Genomic DNA, 14,320 nt, shown 5'->3' with positions numbered 1-14,320 from the left:
CTGGGCCTAGAGCTCCTGCTATAAATCATAGGTGACGCAGGGTATTTTTTTGGAAGGAGATTCTTTGACCGTGATTTCCTTTGGTGTTCTTAAGCAAGTTGGGTTCTTTCAACTAATATGGTGCTTCTCTAGTCTGCCATAGCAAAATTCTGTAAGTGAAAATAATAATAGTAAAAAACAAGAGTTTCCTCAAATGTAGCAATGTGTTCACCCAATGACCCTAGGCTACCTTTGGTGGAAGGTATGTGTACGTTGGAAATAATCTTACCTCTTTGACAGTCACATTATTCCCTAAACCACAGCAACAGGGTCACCTTGGGGGGAGCCTTCCTTATTTGCAATCCATTGCAGAATTCCTTTGACATTTTGCAAGTCCCGCCTCCCCAATATTGGCTTAAGTGGGAAACCAGCAAGCAGGACCCAAGCACAAGAGCAGGGGCGTAGGAAGGGGGTGCAGGGGGTGCGGCCTGCCCCGGGTGTCAACCCTGAGGGGGTGACAAAATGTCATACCACAGGGGGGTGGCACTTATTGCAAGGCCTGGCCTGCAGCACACCTGAGCCACACATCTCTCCTAGGAGTAATGCGGTGGCTTGGGGCCCCGTGCTGCCCGAAACAGCAGTGTGGGGCTTGCATCCTTCCTGGGTGGATCGCCACAGTGCCCCCCGCCCTGGGCACAGCACGGATCACCACAGCATCCCGTACACAGCTTGCCCCGCCCCCACCACTTTGGGTGCTGGAGCAGCTAACTACGCCCGTGCACAAAAGCACTCTTCCCCTTCTGCAATTCCCAGTAGCTGGTATTTACACACACACATTTGCATCCAGTTCAAAGCCCGGCAATTGTTTAAAACACTTTGTCTTTTACGTACAACATGCCTCAAGAAGTCTAACCCTCTTGTTGACTGGCTGCCAAAGATAACTTCTCTTATACTTTTCAGGTACCACTGAGGAATTTGCCCACTGTGAACCAACCGTCTTGATCTTCTGAGGGTCTCCCCTCCCCTTCCTCCATGACGTAAATGTAAGCAGAAATGGGAAAGATCGACACCACGTCTGTGGAGCTGAACTCGCCTTCTGAGATGAAGGAAGCTGCCCTAGAGGAGTCGGAGGAGCCCATTGACTCAGAAAGCAAATACGCCAGCAAGAAGAAAAAGGAGGTCCCGGACAGAGGATCTTGGAAAGGCAAATTTGACTTCCTGCTCTCCTGCATAGGATATGCCATTGGCTTAGGCAATGTTTGGCGTTTCCCATATCTCTGTGGCAAGAATGGAGGAGGTGAGATTGACCTGATCGAGACTTTGTTTACTCATTATGATCATTTCTATCCCACATTTCAGGATATAAATCCTACTCAAATTTATTATTCAATTATATATTTTCACTTGATGGTTGATAGAAGGTGGAGGTGATGAGCCACTCCCTATGTTCCTAGGCCTCACGCTCTCTAACGGTTTCAGAATGTTTACAGATCAATCCTAGATGCAGGGCTGGCCCAAGACATGTTGGCGCCTGAGGCGAACCACAAAATGCCTCCCTATTCCAGCCATGGAAGAATGGGTGAGTGAAGATCTGCATCAGGAACAGGTGCGGAATGAAGATCTATGTTGGGAACAAAGTGGGGAATCAAATCAAACTTGCCCAACAGCTGAAGTGGCATTCAAAGGCCACTGTGGAGGTGTGGGCACTCTAAATCATGCCAGGTGGGTGCAGAGGAGACCCCAAAGGGCAACCCCTCTCATTTCTTCCTTAGGAGGGGACCAGCAACACCTCCTATTCACTGAGATGCTGCTGTAGGGATAGCTCTTGCTGCTGAGGAGATGGAAGATCTTGCCTCCAAGGAGCGCATCGCAGCTGTTGCTGCCACCACAGCAGTGGCAGCAGCAAGTAATGCATTCCTTAGAGCAGCGGTTATCAACCTGTGGGTTCCCAGATGTTGTTGGACTACAACTCCCATCATCCCTGAGCTCTGGCCTTGCTAGCTAGGGATGATGGAAATTGTAGTCCAACAGTGGCGTAGCGTGGGGGGAGTAGGGGGGGCCGGCCGCACCGGGCGCAACATCTGGGGGGGGCACTCACACTCGCAGCTCTCTGCCCCTACCTGGCTCACTCACTCTCTCTCACTGCAGTGCTGGCTGTGCGAATCCGATCCGAGCTGCCGGGTCGCCGCCCAATGTGGAGGGGAGGGTGCCAGGTGTGCGGTGCGGTGAGGAGAGAGAGGGACTATCTGGGGGAGGGACAGTGCAGCGGGGGGGGGGGCGCAAATTACTTGCCTTGCCCCGGGTTGGGGGGCGCAAATTACTTGCCTTGCCCCGGGTGCTGACAACCCATGCTACGCCACTGTAGTCCAACAACATCTGGGGGCCCACAGGTTGAGAACCGCTGTCTTAGAGGATGGATCTGCTGCCCCTGTGCATTCTGCTGCCTAAGGCATTCACCTCACCTTGCCTCATGAGTGAGCCGGCCTTGCCTAGATATGTTTACTCACAAGTGAGTCTCTCTCACTGACGAGATCTTCCTCCAAAGAGGTGTGCAGGGGCTTAAAGGAGCACGAAAGACTTCCAAAGTGCAATCAAGCCAACCTAACTGAAAATCTCAAGCAAGGCTCTGTGGCCGCTCTTGAAGAAAAAGAACCCGTCTCCTCAGTTCCAGGCTCTATTGCTCCTAATTTTTCTTAATGTAATTTGCCTACTTACTTTAATTATATCATTGCCTCTCCATCTGTTACTAAATCAGTTCCAATTAGGGTTGCCAGCATTCAGTGGCCATGTGTCCTACTTTACAGAGGACAGCCCTCTGCTTGAAGGTGTCCTCTATATGACGGTCCATTTTAAAGAACCATCAGAAGGGAGAGGAGACAGGGGCCTTGAAGTTGCCCATCAACAGTTAGCAGCTAGACAGCAGACTGAGCAAGCACACAGGTCACCTGCTCACCTTCTTCACTACTATGGCAAATGTTTTGTGCTTCGATTCAAGCTATAGTGAGTATTTATGAATTTGCATCTACACACGCAAAGTTAACATATTCAATTCAGCACCTTGCTTTGTCTTCTTCTGGTGATGCATTTTTTCTTTCTTGTTGATGGCATAACTAGCCAGCCTAGAGCCATTCCCGACCTAGAGGCCATCCCTTTCCCTTCCCTTTTGTGATTGCGCAGAAGAAAACACTGCAGCAGTCATGAGTTTTCTTGTCATGTCTGAAGCAGTTGATCAAATTGGCTTTAAAGTGTTTTATCTACCACAAGCTAATGCGCAAGTATGGAGAGGGATTTGCCGTAAATCTGAGCAATGTGCTGTGAGTGTGATTTAAAGTTTCTATAAGGAAGCTACACAGCTTCTCTTGCTGGAATTATGATTTCTGAGAAGTGTTTATCTTGCTTACTTGACAAAATTCATAAGGTACTTACAAAAATATTTTTAAAAAAACTTTAAAATGCATAAAATTATCAAGTCCAAGAGTAGCATTCCAACAGAAGAACTATGTTGAATCTATGTAGACGGCTGCCATTGAAAGATGGCTGTTTTGCTTCTCTGGTGAGTTTAATGGCTGTGTGAAAGCAAAAAAATCAGCAGGGAAACTGGTGCATCTTGTATAAACCGAACTACCCTGTGATAGGAACATAGGAAGCTTCCTTAAGTCAGGTGAAGCTAATTTGTTCAGCTAGTCTAGTACTGCATACTCTGACTGGCAGAGGCTCTCCAGGGTCTCAGGCAGAGGCTTCTATCTCCTGCTATCTGATCTTTTCAATTGGACATGTCTGGGATTAATCCTGGGACCTGCTTCTGTGTTCAAATACTATGGTGCCTCCCTTAGACTTTCCAGAGAGAGGGGCAGCAATTTGAATCCAGTTCTTTCTGGTCCAGCTCCAGCACTCTTATCTACTACATCCTCTGTTTTACTATAATTTTTCCCTCTAGATTTCTTCTTACCAAAGCAATCTGGGTAGAAAATGCAGGTACAAGATTGAAAGAAGGATCTTTAAGTGGGATTAAAGGCTGTTGTGCAAAAACAGGCCAGTTAACAGAAAAGATTGAGATTTCAAAAGGTGGACATGGCCACATTTTTGCAAGCAATGTGAAGTTCCTGAGAGTCTGGATAGCTTTGTTCACAACTTGCAAATAGTGCTATGGAAATGGAAAGACAATGTAGCACCCCCCCCCCCGTCTGCCTTTTTCATATTCTTCTCAATAAGTAGAACCAGACTGGCAGTCATTGCTGTATTAATTAGGAATCATTATTTGTGTTACCATTTGCATTAACGGCTGCAGATCTAATTTCTTACCTCGGCGCTTCCAAAGGCCAGTTTCATACTGGAATCTTTGTTATGCTAGGCACACAGAGCCCTCCATTTCTAGCCAAACAGGGTAAGATAATAAAAAAAGAATCAAATCAGAAGGAATTTCCAGGCATACAAAGCCTTCCATCAAGATGTAAATTATAAACGAAGGGCAATTCAAGACTGTCACATTTTCAGGAGGGCAACCAATCATATACTGGCAAATTCAAGTGGCATAATGGGAGCTGATTTGGAGCTTTTGTGCAAGGAACGTGCTTCACTCGGAAATCTCCCCCCTGGAGAAATGCCCTGGAAAGTGAAAGAGAACACTTGCTTGGTGCAACATCATCTAACCTGCAAATAAAACAGGTTGAATACTCCATAAAGAGGTCATTTGGAAGTGACCTAAATTAATAATACCTGTTAGACATTTATTTAAAAAATAAAAAAATGCCCAGTAGCACTTTAGAGACCAACTAAGTATGTTATTGGTATGAGCTTTTGTGTGCATGCAAAGAAGTGGACAATTTTTATATTTTTTTAATATATATTTCTACTGCGTCAGACCAACATGGCCACCTACCTGAATGTTAGACATTTATCCACTTTTCTTCTTCAAAGGAGAAGAAGCAAAAACCAGAGAAGTTTCCATAAGCCAGTGGCGTTGCGTGGGTTGTCAGCACCCGGGGCAAAGGAAGTAATTTGCGCCCCCTAACCCGGGGCAAGGCAAGTAATTTGCGCCCCCCCCTGCACTGTCCCTCCCCCAGATAGTCCCTTGCTCTCTCTCCGCACCGCATGCCTGGCACCCCCCCTCCACAGTGGGCGGCGACCCGGCGGCTCGGATCGGATTCGCACAGCCAGCACTGCAGTGAGAGTGAGTGAGCCAGGTAGGGGCAGAGAGCTGCGAGTGCGAGCGCGCCCCCCCAGATGTTGCGCCCGGTGCGGCCGGCCCCCCCTGCACCCCCCACGCTACGCCACTGCCATAAGCTTCCTGGGATGTCTTTGTCCCACCCACTGCTGTAAAGCTAATAAGAAAAACTGAAAGGGGTGGGAAGTAGCAGGAGTGAATTTTGGAGGAAGCACTCAGGGACTGCAGTTAATAACAGAGTATTTGCCTTGCAGGAGGACTTTATTACATTTACAGCCCTGTTAAACACTTTACAGCTATGAACTGACTCTGTCAACTAACAGATAGTGACGATTTTATAGCATTCTTATTAATATCAAAGTCAGGGCAGGGAGTCAATTTTAATGATGATGATGATGATCTCTTGTGTATATTTATAGATTTAGGGAAGGTAATATATACATAAGAATAATCCTTTGGTCTTCACTGGACAACAAATATTTTCTTAAACCAAAGATAAAATGATTTTATACTGTTTAAATGCCTGAAATATTAAGTTAAGAGAGCACCATATAGTTGAAATGAACAGAGAGAGGCGGATATAGAAGGGAGAAATCAGAAAATGTGAATAATACTTATGGATTTTTCACCTTTTGCCGTCCCTTAATGTCAATTTATTTCTCCTCCTTTCCCCCTTTTTAATATAGCAAAATAGAGCTATTGCACTAAAAGAAAAGAAAAAAAGAGAGGAATTAAGCAACCAAACCACCTTCCAGGGAACAGGAGGTGACATAAAGGGGAAATTCAGAAAAGCTATTGAAGGGGCAATTAATGGGTTATTTGCAAATAATCCCACTGCCACACTCAACAGGAAGCAGAAAACTTTTAATTACTATTGGAAGGTATCTTTGTTTAATGAGACTTCATTTTGGATCAAAATCACAGCAAGAGTTTGTCCATGTTTGGTGGCTGGTGCCAGAACAGAGCTACACCTTTCATTCTGCTTCCAGCTGATAGATGAAGGAAAGGCAAGTTTCAGCTGCGGTGTAAAAGGCTCTAGCGAGGAAGCAAATTGTTAGAGAACTTGTAAGCAATTAAGCAAAATAAGATGTTATCATACTGGCCAATGATCCTGCCAATATATATAAGAACAACTAACAGTCAGTGGAAAGGGGATGTGGGTGGTGCTGTGGGTTAAACCACAGAGCCTAGGGCTTGCTGATCAGAAGGTTGGCGGTTCGAATCCCCGTGACGGGGTGAGCTCCCGTTGCTCAGTCCCTGCTCCTGCCAACCTAGCAGTTCGAAAGCATGTCAAAGTGCAAGTAGATAAATAGGCACCACGCTGGTGGGAAGGTAAATGGTGTTTCTGTGCGCTGCTCTGGTTTGCCAGAAGTGGCTTAGTCATGCTGGCCACATGACCTGGAAGCTGTACGCCGTCTCCCTCGGCCAATAAAGTGAGATGAGCGCTGCAACCCCAAAGTCGGCCACGACTGGACCTAATGGTCAGGGGTCCCTTTACCTTTACCTTTAACAGTCAGTGGAGGTTAGTTCATTGGGGGGCAAATGGGGCACTGTCCCACCCCCCCCCAACCTTCCTGCCTTCTTACTTACAACTAGTCCAGAGGGTTGTACTGTGTGCTAGTTTCCTCCTCTAATTTCCATGTTGCCCTTGTAGAACTCAGAAGGGAGGCTGGTGGGGACAATATTAGTTGGCTTAGTCTTTCATGGGCTCTGGCTCCACCTACTGTTGTCCTCCCTGCCTTCCACCCTCCTAGCCCTTATGGGCACCAGCTTCTACTGCTAATAGTCCGCCCTGAGATTATAAACTATTGATGGGGAAACCTCTGGTCCTACTCATTTTTAGCTCTGGCTGTGACCACCACCGACAGATTACCCCGAAGGGAATGAAGCACTTATTAGCAATGGGAAATATATTTCTACCAAGTTTTTTTTTTTGCAGGTCTTGATGCACACATGGTTTACCAGCCATAACAAAGCAGGTGCATTGAGATGTTTTCCACTTTTCCCTCCAAGGTGCCTTCCTGATTCCCTATTTTCTGACATTGGTGTTTGCTGGGATCCCGCTTTTCCTGCTGGAGACAGCTCTTGGGCAATACACCTCCGTTGGTGGACTTGGAGTATGGAAACTTGCGCCCATGTTTAAAGGTACGGTGAGCTCATGACATTGATGCAAAATAAATAGGCCACAGGAACATCAGAAACTGCTTTGTCATGCAATCGGCCCATCTAGCTAAGGTGAGACTACCCACCTGAAAATGATGGCGATTGAACCAAGAACCTTCTGCATGCAAAGCAGTTGCCATACACTGAGACACAGCCCTTGCCCATAGAGTTGCAGTAGATGTGAGCATTGGGCGAGGGGCACTGTAAACAGTTTGTTGCATTCCTATGAGGCTGGAGACTTTTAAGACCCTGAAAGCCACTGCATATATTGGCTCTGGCAGAAAGAATGGAATTTGGTCAGTAGAGACTTGTGCATTAGGACAAATAGAGCACTGATCCACCAACCTCAGTCTGCAACTCAGCCAGCCCCTGCCTGCCTGCCTGCCTTCTTACCCATGACCAGTCCAAAGACTACCAGTCCAGGGGCTGGCAATGCTGGCTGTCAGCTTCCTCTTCCCTAGACTTGATGTTGTTCTCATAGAACTCAACACGGAGGAAGATGGGGACCAAATTATTTGGCTTGCTTCTTGTTGGCTCTGGCTTTTGTTTGTACCTTTAATCATTTGCTGCCACCTATGCTTTGACAAAAAATCCTGAACTGACACCGTTCAACAATGCAGTGTCAAGTCTTCCAGGTCACTGCCATCCACTGCTTTCTTCACTGCCACCCTACAAGGGGGGGAGAAGAGAAATTTAACTCGGTTCACATTTAAAGGCAAACCTATATAATTTACACTTTCCAGCACAATATGTGAATCAAAACGCAGCCATCCTTTGAAATTTGCACTGCTCTGAATTTTGCAATGCAGTTCTCCGGCCAAATAATGTGTACAAAAATCCAAATAGTGGGGTAAAGTGTGTGTGAAAATGCATACATTAGTGAAAATAATGTCAACACGCATTATATTAGGAGAAACTGCTTTGTCAAAAAATGGATGTGTTAGGGGGGATTCGCTGACAAATTTTCATGAAAACTTTTTTAAAAAAAATATCACAACTTGATGTAGAAATGTAGAACTGAACTTGAGCCTAGGAAAAATAGAAACTGAAATAAATCAGAATTGACAGATTTGCCCACCCCTACACCTTACCCATGTCAGCTTTGACACAACGGCTTCTCAATATACTATATTTCTTGTCTCTTAGGAGTGGGGCTGGCTGCAGTGGTTCTCTCGTTCTGGCTGAATATCTATTACATTGTCATTATTTCCTGGGCACTGTATTATCTCTTCAACTCTTTCACTGTGGTGAGTTTCTGCCATCCTCTCTTTGGTGAAGCACATGGATGGAGCAATGTATGCAAATTCCACCTTTGCACAGTACACTAGTTATTCCACAGTCATGCATCACTCTCTGTCTCCCTCCCAGGCATTATAAGGGACATTATCAGAGATGAAGGATGCATCCCAGATGGGCAAAAAACACTCAAGGGGTGCGTGGGAAGCTGGGGCAGTGAAGGGCATTGCCTGGAGAGAATGGGTGTGGTGTGGAATGGGGCAGAGAGGCTTGATCTGGAACCCTGGTAATGTGGGGTTCTTGGTCATGGAGAGGCTTCTTGGCTCGGTGCAAGAAGGTAGGAGTGAAGTGGGTGGGAATACTGGGAGTATGACCACCACCACTACCTTGCTCGCCATCCTATATCATTCTCTGGTTTGGAACAAGGAATTGCTAGAGCAAATGTTATACAGTGGTACCTCGGGTTAAATACGCTTCAGGTTACATATGCTTCAGGTTACAGACTCCATTAACCCAGAAATAGTGCTTCAGGTTAAGAACTTTGCTTCAGGATGAGAACAGAAATCGTGCAGCGGCGGTGCGGTGGCAGCAGGAGGCCCCATTAGCTAAAGTGGTGCTTCAGGTTAAGAACAGTTTCAGGTTAAGAACGGACCTCCAGAACAGATTAAGTATGTAACCAGAGGTACCACTGTAATGCAGTCACAGACCTGTTAAGAACAAAAAGACTTAGTTGTAGTGTACATTGAGTTAAATATATGGCACATATAGAAAACAGGAAAGAGCAAAACAGTAACCATACTGACTTCTAGCACCTTATTTCTGAAGTATTTCAGGGGAGTGATGACCAGGGTTTGTTGGGTTCTTTCTCCACAACACATTTCATGGCAGTGAAGCCATTCTGATCAACGTAAAAGGCTCCTTTGAAAGATGACTCTCCATGCAATCAATAGACATACAAAGCATCTGTGCTTATTGCGCCCTGGGATTCCACTTTATTTAGACACACAGCTGCTAAGAGGCTGTGTGTGTATCTTGGGCTTCTGTCCACTTTAGGGCTTTTGTTTGACTGTGTTCCACAAACACCGGTGAAACATCTTGCCAAAATATTTGTATTGTTTAGCCACTTCGGAGCCATATGTCGATAGTCCCCAGAGCAAACCAGACACCTGCAACGTCTGCTCTTGTCACTTAAATGCCGCCTAGTCATTTGTACAGATTACATTGTCAGGGCTTTGGAGGATTTCCAAAACAGAACTTTAGATCGGGACTTTGCCCTCTCCTGAGCCCAGAATGAGTAGTGACAGTTTTACAATGGTACAATAGCTTATATTACAGGAGAATCTCTTGCGCCTCTGTTTGCCCACCTGCCGCCTTCTCCTGAACCATTTTGCTGGCACAAGCAGCAGGAAATTGGGTTGCCCACCCTTTGAGAACCTCAAGCCTCCTGTGCACCTGACAGCTGCACCACAGGCAGAAATTCAACAGATGAAGCTGACCTTCACCCTCTCTGCTGATCTTTCCCCACTCAGGACCTGCCATGGCAGAGCTGTGGAAATGCCTGGAACACAGACCAATGCTTTTCCAACTACTCCCTCAATGACACCACCAACCTGACCAGCGCTGTGACGGAGTTCTGGGAGTACGTCCCCAGCCTAAGTCAGGTTTTGCCATCATTGGGGTCATCTCGTCAGTGCAGGGGCTGGGGTGAGAAGGAAGGAGGGAGGGAGGGATGAAAAGGGTGGTGGGACTTTCTCATTTACCTTCTGTAGAAGTACCCTTATGTTGTTGTTGGCATCTGTCTGTCTTGGGAGACAATGGGAGAGTCCGCCTTCAGGGGTGAAGTCAAAGTGTAGGAAGGTTACAGCACCTGCCCTTACACCACTCATATTTAAACACAGTATTTGTGTTGCGAAAAAGGAGGGGGGCATCAAAACGCTGAATATAGACATTCTTGTTGTTGTTCTTAATATTTGGTTGGTGTTCTCCTTCACCTCCCCAACCTCTGCTTTGGTGTTGTCCTGAGCTAACCTCTGCCTGAGCAGGATGGAACCCCCACCAGGAGCAAGGCATGGTCTTCTTCCTCATCCCTGGCCAGCAAGTGCAGGTGGGATGGATCTCACAGCTTTACCCCTCCCTCATTTTGGGTTGATGGGGACCAGCAAGCTTCCTGCCAACATACCTCCGCAATGGACAAGCACAGGGCAGAGTCATCTTGGGCATCTGCTCCATTGCACTGCCTGTATAGCACGGAGTTCCATCTTTGATTTTTCTTTTACTTGACTGGCTAAGTGAAGGGCAAAAGAGAACCAGCACCCCTTCCCTAGACTGGCTTCTCCAAACCAGACTTGAAACTGGATTGAAATGGAACTAAGTTAAGCAGCAGCATCCAACATTGTCTGGGATTGAGAGGTTGTCTTTCTGTGCTCCCCTTGCTCTCTTCTGGACCAGGAAAAAAAAAAGGTCTTTCATTGGCCCCCTAAATGAATCCTAAAGGCTGTTGTCACTTTTGTCCAGACAGTGTCCAAGTGTTCATTTTCTCCCCTTCATACCTCTTGGCATCCCATCTGAAAGAGTCGGGTACATGTAAAACTAGACCCACTGAATTGTTTTCTTCCTCTCCTTAAAAAGAAAGCATGCCAGTTTGTCTTGGGTTAGCTCAGCCTGCTGTTGCCCCTGACTCTACCCACAGCTGGCTTCATTTACCATTAGCTGCCTTACCCAACAGCCCCAATGGACATCAGTCACCTTTGAAAATGACTCTCAGCCTCCGGAGAATCTAGTCATTCAGTCTCTCTGGATCCCAGTTGTTCTTATTTTCTCCCCGTTTTCTTGCAGGAGAAATATGCACCAGATCTCCGGAGGCTTGGGGGAACCGGGTAATATCCGCTGGCCTTTGGCTGGCACTCTGGCGTTGGCCTGGGTTCTGGTCTATTTCTCCATATGGAAAGGTGTTGAGTGGACCGGAAAGGTACTTCATGCTCATTGTGCTGTCCAATACTACCTTTGATTGCTGCATTCATTTCTTTATCTTGAAACTGAAATATCCTCCAGGGTTTTTTATTTTTATTTATTTTGCCTGAGTGCCTATAATGAAGGTTTCTTCCTTAAATAGGTGTTAGTGCAATCCAGTTTTGACCTTAACCCTCCCCAGTCACCGCCCCAGCTTTAACAATGGTTACTTTTCATATATATATATGCCTAATATAATAAAAAATCTCTAAGCAGTTTGCATTTTTTATTTGTCGTTATTGCATTTACCTTAAAACTGGATAGAATTAAGTTAAATACACAATACAATAGCAAACGTGAGCAGGGGTTTCTTGTTGGAACATTTCCCAACTCCCCTAAACTGAACAAGCTGAGTAGTTTCAAGACTAAATTTAACCTTTTAAAATTGCTAAGGCAGAAATGGGGCGTGTGTGCCTGTCCAGGGGTTGTTGGATTCTAGTTCTGAGTTCTTAGCATGAGACATGCTAAATTCAAATATTGAAAATTCAAATATTGCTACATATCAGATGTTGTCAAATACTTATTGTTACTGCAGGTCAGCTGTTAGGAATTATCACATGCTGAACACTGCATATTGAATACTGTCAAATATTCAACTGCCACTGTATGTTAGCAGGCAGTTTGCATCCCATAATTACTAACAACTGAATCTGCTTTAGAATCTGACGTCTGCATATTTCTTCCCCCATCCTAATTTTGAGATACTTTTTTTGGAGTGAACCTTTCTCTCTGTTCTTCTTGCCTGTAGGTTGTCTACTTCTCTGCCACGTACCCTTACTTCATGCTCTTTATCCTGTTCTTTCGTGGAGTCACCTTGCCAGGAGCCAAGGAGGGAATCCTCTTTTACATCACGCCCGATTTCAGCAAACTCTCCAAGTCTGAGGTTTGTATTTTCATCTGATCCATGCGACAGGGGAACTAATTACCGCTGCAGACAATAAACAGCCTGTTCTCCCGGCAAGTTCCTAGAATCTAAAATGGAAATAGGAATTGAATCATTTAGATCAATGCTTCCCAAAGAATGTCTTATAAATGCCCTGGCGCATCACGACACAGGACCACTTCTTGCTTGATATCTGTCATGTGGGGAATGCTGAAGATGTTGCCGCAGGCCAGCTGCTCCACCCCAACATCACAAAACAGACAATCCATTAACAAGGGTTAGTGGTTGCCTTCATACCCTGCTTGAGAGCTCACCAGAGGCTTCCGTTTAGCTCCTGTCAGAAACAAAATGTAGATCTTTGGGCCAGTCCCACAGAGCTCTTCTTATGTGGGAAGGAACACAGTGCAGTGGTAGAACATGTGCTTTTCATGAAGAAGGTCTAAGGGCCAATCACTGTTGGCATCTCCTATTAAAAGTATCAGGTACACAACACTATGGGAATCTCCCATCAAAGAGTTAAACCATTGCTCTGCCTAAGAACATGAGAGGAGCCTGATGGATTCAGCATCCTGTTTTCACAGTGGCCCAACCAGATGCCTATGGGAAACCCACAAGTAGGAACAAAATACAAGAGCACTGTCACTTTCTGCAGTTTCCAGGAAATGGTATTTAGAAGCATTTTGCCTTCAACTGTGGAGGCGGAATATAGCCATCCAGGCTAGTAGCTGTTGATAACCTTCTCCTCCATGAAATTGTCCCAGTGCTCCAAGTTGGTGGCCACCCCGTGGGAGCCAGTTGCATAGTTTAACTCCATGCTTTGTGAATGAGTAATTTGTTTTGTCTATTTCCCAACGTACAGCTTCATTAGATGTTCCCTACCATGGTACTCTCCTGCCAACCTAGCACGTCAAAGTGCAAGTAAATAAATAGGTACCACTCTGGCAGGAAGGTAAATGGCGTTTCCGTGCACTGCTCTGGTTCGCCAGAAGTGGCTTAGTCATGCTGGCCACATGATCCAGAAGCTGTACGCCGGCTCCCTCAACCAATAAAGCGAGATGAGCGCCGCAACCCCAGAGTCGGTCACGACTGGACCTAATGGTCAGGGGTCCATTTACCTTTACCTTACCATGGTACTATCTACACTGACAGGCAGGGACACTCCAAGGATCTAGACAATGGTACATCTAATCCCTTTCTAGACGATGTTCCCCTTATAGGATTTTAAACCATCTTCTTCCTTTTGTAGGTCTGGATGGATGCAGCCACACAGATCTTTTTTTCCTATGGTCTGGGGTTGGGGTCTCTGATTGCCTTGGGAAGCTATAACACATTTCACAACAACGTTTACAGGTTTGTCATGTATACATTTATGTTCAATAATAATTCCAATAATGCTTTTTCAAAAGCGTTTAATATCACATTTGCAGGTGTGGAAAGCACTTCACGTGAACTCATTCATTGCAATCCCAGCTGTTGTTTTTAATCCCATATTGCAGATGAGGCAGGGTGAGGGTAAAAGAAAGTAGTTTAGTCAAGGCCACCCTAGCCATCTCATGGTTGAGGTGAGATTTGAACCTAGGTTTTTCCCCCCTGACTGTATTTCCTGACTGATGATCGTTCAGCAGCACACAATCTGCCCAACACGGGCAGCAGACTGCTATATGAGAACATTCCCATATCAGTAAGTGTTTTAAAATCCATCGCTATCACCCTTCTTGGTTCATTAGCAAAAGTTGTATAACAATTTCTATCTGGCCCTGTCTTCTCTGTGCCAGTCACTCCCAAACACTTAAGTTTTTTCCTGACACAATCTTTCCATTATGAGGAGCCTTTCTCAGGGCCACTGAGCATCAGATGTTCCTTCAGATATGGGTTTGGCCTGCCCT

General features: G+C 45.8%; 2 protein-coding genes across 2 annotated transcripts in view; both read left to right on the top strand.

Annotated features, from left to right (window-relative positions):
* Positions 1-12,497, top strand: part of SLC6A12 (solute carrier family 6 member 12) — an 87,942-nt gene extending 75,445 nt beyond the window's left edge. The window contains exon 16 of the transcript XR_014502545.1: positions 12,486-12,497. The gene's annotated coding sequence lies outside the window, so the exon portion shown is untranslated. The remainder of the gene's footprint in view (positions 1-12,485) is intronic.
* The window catches only part of LOC310658939 (sodium- and chloride-dependent GABA transporter 1-like), a 50,921-nt gene that overhangs the window by 14,729 nt on the left and 21,872 nt on the right, over positions 1-14,320 (top strand). The window contains exons 2-8 of the mRNA XM_083401501.1: positions 940-1,276; positions 7,157-7,288; positions 8,453-8,553; positions 10,072-10,181; positions 11,378-11,510; positions 12,300-12,434; positions 13,681-13,784. Coding sequence (XP_083257627.1) covers positions 1,033-1,276; positions 7,157-7,288; positions 8,453-8,553; positions 10,072-10,181; positions 11,378-11,510; positions 12,300-12,434; positions 13,681-13,784 — 959 coding nt within the window. The 5' untranslated portion in view covers positions 940-1,032. The remainder of the gene's footprint in view (positions 1-939; positions 1,277-7,156; positions 7,289-8,452; positions 8,554-10,071; positions 10,182-11,377; positions 11,511-12,299; positions 12,435-13,680; positions 13,785-14,320) is intronic.

This window comes from Podarcis tiliguerta, assembly GCF_965153285.1.
Source record: "Podarcis tiliguerta genome assembly, chromosome: 10".
In the NCBI taxonomy this organism is placed as follows: Eukaryota; Metazoa; Chordata; class Lepidosauria; order Squamata; family Lacertidae; genus Podarcis; species Podarcis tiliguerta.
The sequence above is the reverse complement of the archived record's forward strand: the minus strand, read 5'-3'. Positions and strand labels throughout refer to the sequence as shown.